Source organism: Mus caroli, chromosome 8 (assembly GCF_900094665.2).
Source record: "Mus caroli chromosome 8, CAROLI_EIJ_v1.1, whole genome shotgun sequence".
In the NCBI taxonomy this organism is placed as follows: Eukaryota; Metazoa; Chordata; class Mammalia; order Rodentia; family Muridae; genus Mus; species Mus caroli.
In genome coordinates, this window is record NC_034577.1 from 21,735,359 (window position 1) to 21,738,207 (window position 2,849).

Sequence of the window (2,849 nt, forward strand, 5' to 3'; positions counted from 1 at the left end):
AACGTTAAGAACGGCGAAGGATCAGCCCACCCTTTCTTCTCTGAGGATCAGCCTGGGATCGAGAGGTCACGTCCTAATATAGAAAGCAGGCGGTCTGGTGCGCTGCCACCAAATCGGAGAGTTCCGCCACCGTCATCCCTACCTAGATTTTCCCAGAGTATCGGGGAGGAACCAGGGAACCCAAGGGGCCAGCACTGGGGTTCCTGCACTGGAGAGGACAGAAGCTGCCTAGGTCAGCAGCTGGGGAACCACTTGCAGGCAGCGGGCTGGGGCTGGGTGGGGCCGGGCGGACCGCAAGTCTCAGGGGGCGTGGAGCCCAGGCGGAAGGGGCGGGCCGGGCACGAGAAGAGCTGGGCCGAGGTGCCGCGGGGTTGCTGGAGGGTCGTGGGCGGCGTGCAGGAGACATGTCGGCGGGCAGCAGCTGCAGCCAGACTCCCAGCCGGGCCATCCCCACTCGCCGCGTAGCCCTCGGCGACGGCNTGCAGCTCCCGCCTGGGGACTACAGCACCACCCCGGGCGGCACGCTCTTCAGCACCACCCCGGGAGGTAGGCGCTGGCCGGGGTCCCGGGCGACCTCGGGGGGCTGGAGGATACGTCGGGATCCGGAGTCTCACGTGCGACGGGGAGGGCGGCATTCGAGGGGTTCGGTAGCTGGCCAGAACGGACGAGGGGCGTCGGGAAAGCAGAAGGGTCACCGTCTCGGTTGCTCGCCTTCTGGGTGTGGTGGAGCGTGGTCTGGAACCCGGCTGCAAACTGCCTGCATTATTAGTCTTTTCCGGGGAGATACGACAGAGTTCCCTGAGCATACAGATAGGCACTCTGCCAGGACCACCATGTGCTTAAGGGCAACCTCTGTGGGTGTCAGGGCAGTTTGGGGTGGGACAAGATCAGGAAAAGAGGCTGGCCTGGAGATTAAGTTTAGTTGATCTCCCTTGGAATAAGTGACGCCTGCACACTTTTTTTTTTTTTTTTAACTTTTCCGGAGGCAACCCTCTTTTTGCTTTGGACACTCGCTCATTAATGGAGGCAGGACGCTGAGGGTGCTTCTCTGCCACCTGTGGCTTGTGTTAAGAGAGAGGTTCCTGCAGGGGCGGCGTCTGGTGTAGTGCAGAACAACACGTTCCTCGGGCCTGGGGGGGGGGGCAGGGCACAGCGCTGAATTGGCCCAAGTGGCGGAGGATGAGGAAGAGGAAGCTGAGTTGGCGCGGGTGGGGGCCGGCCTCCGGGAACTAGGCATTCCCAGCTTGCCCTGGAGCCCCAGTATAGACGCTGATGAAACCTACCCGCCCGTTTGCATGATGAAATCCTCGTGGCTCACTACTTCCCTCCCAATCCTCGCGCCGCTCCCACCCACTTTTGCGCTTCTCCCCTCCCCGGTCTCCTCCCCCAACTACTCCTCTTACAACTCAAAAACAAGAGGAATCCTGGCGCCGTGATGAACCTTGGGCTACTGCTGGCGCAGCCGGGCCACATGCCTATTTTCTCGGGCAGCTGTCCCTGCACCAGGGAGCACAGCCAGATCCCAGAACCAAGGCACCGATGAAGGGATCTTGGAGCTTAGTCAGTGTCCACTGGGTTCTGTGATCTTCAGGACACAGCACCAAGGCCTCGCTGCTTGAGCACGTGTCTGTTATGCATTGTCATGCTGAGTTCCTACACTCAGCAAGAAGTAGCAAACAGGGTAGGAGGAGAAAACCGTCTTCCTCTGATTAGAAACGGCCCAAGGAAAAGTTCTCTGCAGGCTTCTGGCCTCCCGTTACTGGAGTTCTTCAACCTCGCTGGCCTCTTTTTAGTCCACGCTGTTGCCCCTTTGTCTTTTCGCAGAACTTTGTGTTGAGCACAAAGTTTCACAGAGAGTTGAGTCCTTTTAGGCGAGGTGTGAATCTGGGTGTATTTTTTTATTTTTATTTTTTATAGGCACCGAGACAGACCTAAAGGCTCGCTTGCCCCTCCCTTTCTGGATGAACAGGTTAGCTGGGTAGCAATAGCCAGTACTGTTTATAATGAACTCTGATCCACTTCTCACTGTGGTCTGCGAAGTGTCTGTTGGCAGACCAGGTAGTTCCCATTGTCTTTGAAGAGGAAGGGGTTTCCTTATAGTGTAGCCTTTGCTTTAACTGAAAGGAAGCAGTGTCAGGTCCCCGAAGCCAGCTGGCCCTTGTCAGATTTTTGTTGCTGTTGTTGTTGTTTGTGTGTCACACAGTCCATAGCTCGAGGAAAGACTTGCATGTTTCTGCCAAAGCCAGTTAAGGAGTGGGATCTTTTCCCAAAGGCCATTCATTCCAGGTCGCCTCTGCTAAAGGGCAGAAGCTTGACCCATTTGCTCCAGAATGTTTCTCATCACTTAGCCCCCCAATGAAACATGGAATCCGAGTGCAGAGGTCTACAGGGTGAGTTACAGGAGAGCCAGGGCTACACAGAGATCCTCCTGCCTCAGCTTCCCGAGTGTTGGTAATTCCGGGGTTAACAGCTGTTGAATACCCTTTGGGCTATTCCTCTTTGCTCTCATCTATTCTCTGCAAATCCATCTAACTTTTGAATTTTCTTACATGTATCAGGGGCCAGCTGGGAGATCAAGGTCAAGTGAATCACCCTGAGATTTACTCTGTCCTCTGGATCTCTAGGCATATAAAGCCCATGAGCTTGAATCAGGACTGAGTCATTTGCCTAACCATTATATGTTTGATTGGCTCACATTCCATTTTGAGTACTCAGGAGTTACAGGGGAAAGGGATAAACAACACACAAACAAAGCCCATATGTGTGTGTGTGTACACATACACATATATGTATACACACACATACACACACACACACACATATATATATATATATATATATACACACAC

The 2,849-nt window shown here is 54.5% G+C and overlaps 1 protein-coding gene across 1 annotated transcript in view; it reads left to right on the top strand.

Moving 5' to 3' along the window:
- The first annotated feature begins 326 nt into the window (after positions 1-326).
- The window catches only part of Eif4ebp1 (eukaryotic translation initiation factor 4E binding protein 1), a 16,456-nt gene continuing 13,933 nt past the window's right edge, over positions 327-2,849 (top strand). The window contains exon 1 of the mRNA XM_021170402.2: positions 327-546. Coding sequence (XP_021026061.1) covers positions 405-546 — 142 coding nt within the window. The 5' untranslated portion in view covers positions 327-404. The remainder of the gene's footprint in view (positions 547-2,849) is intronic.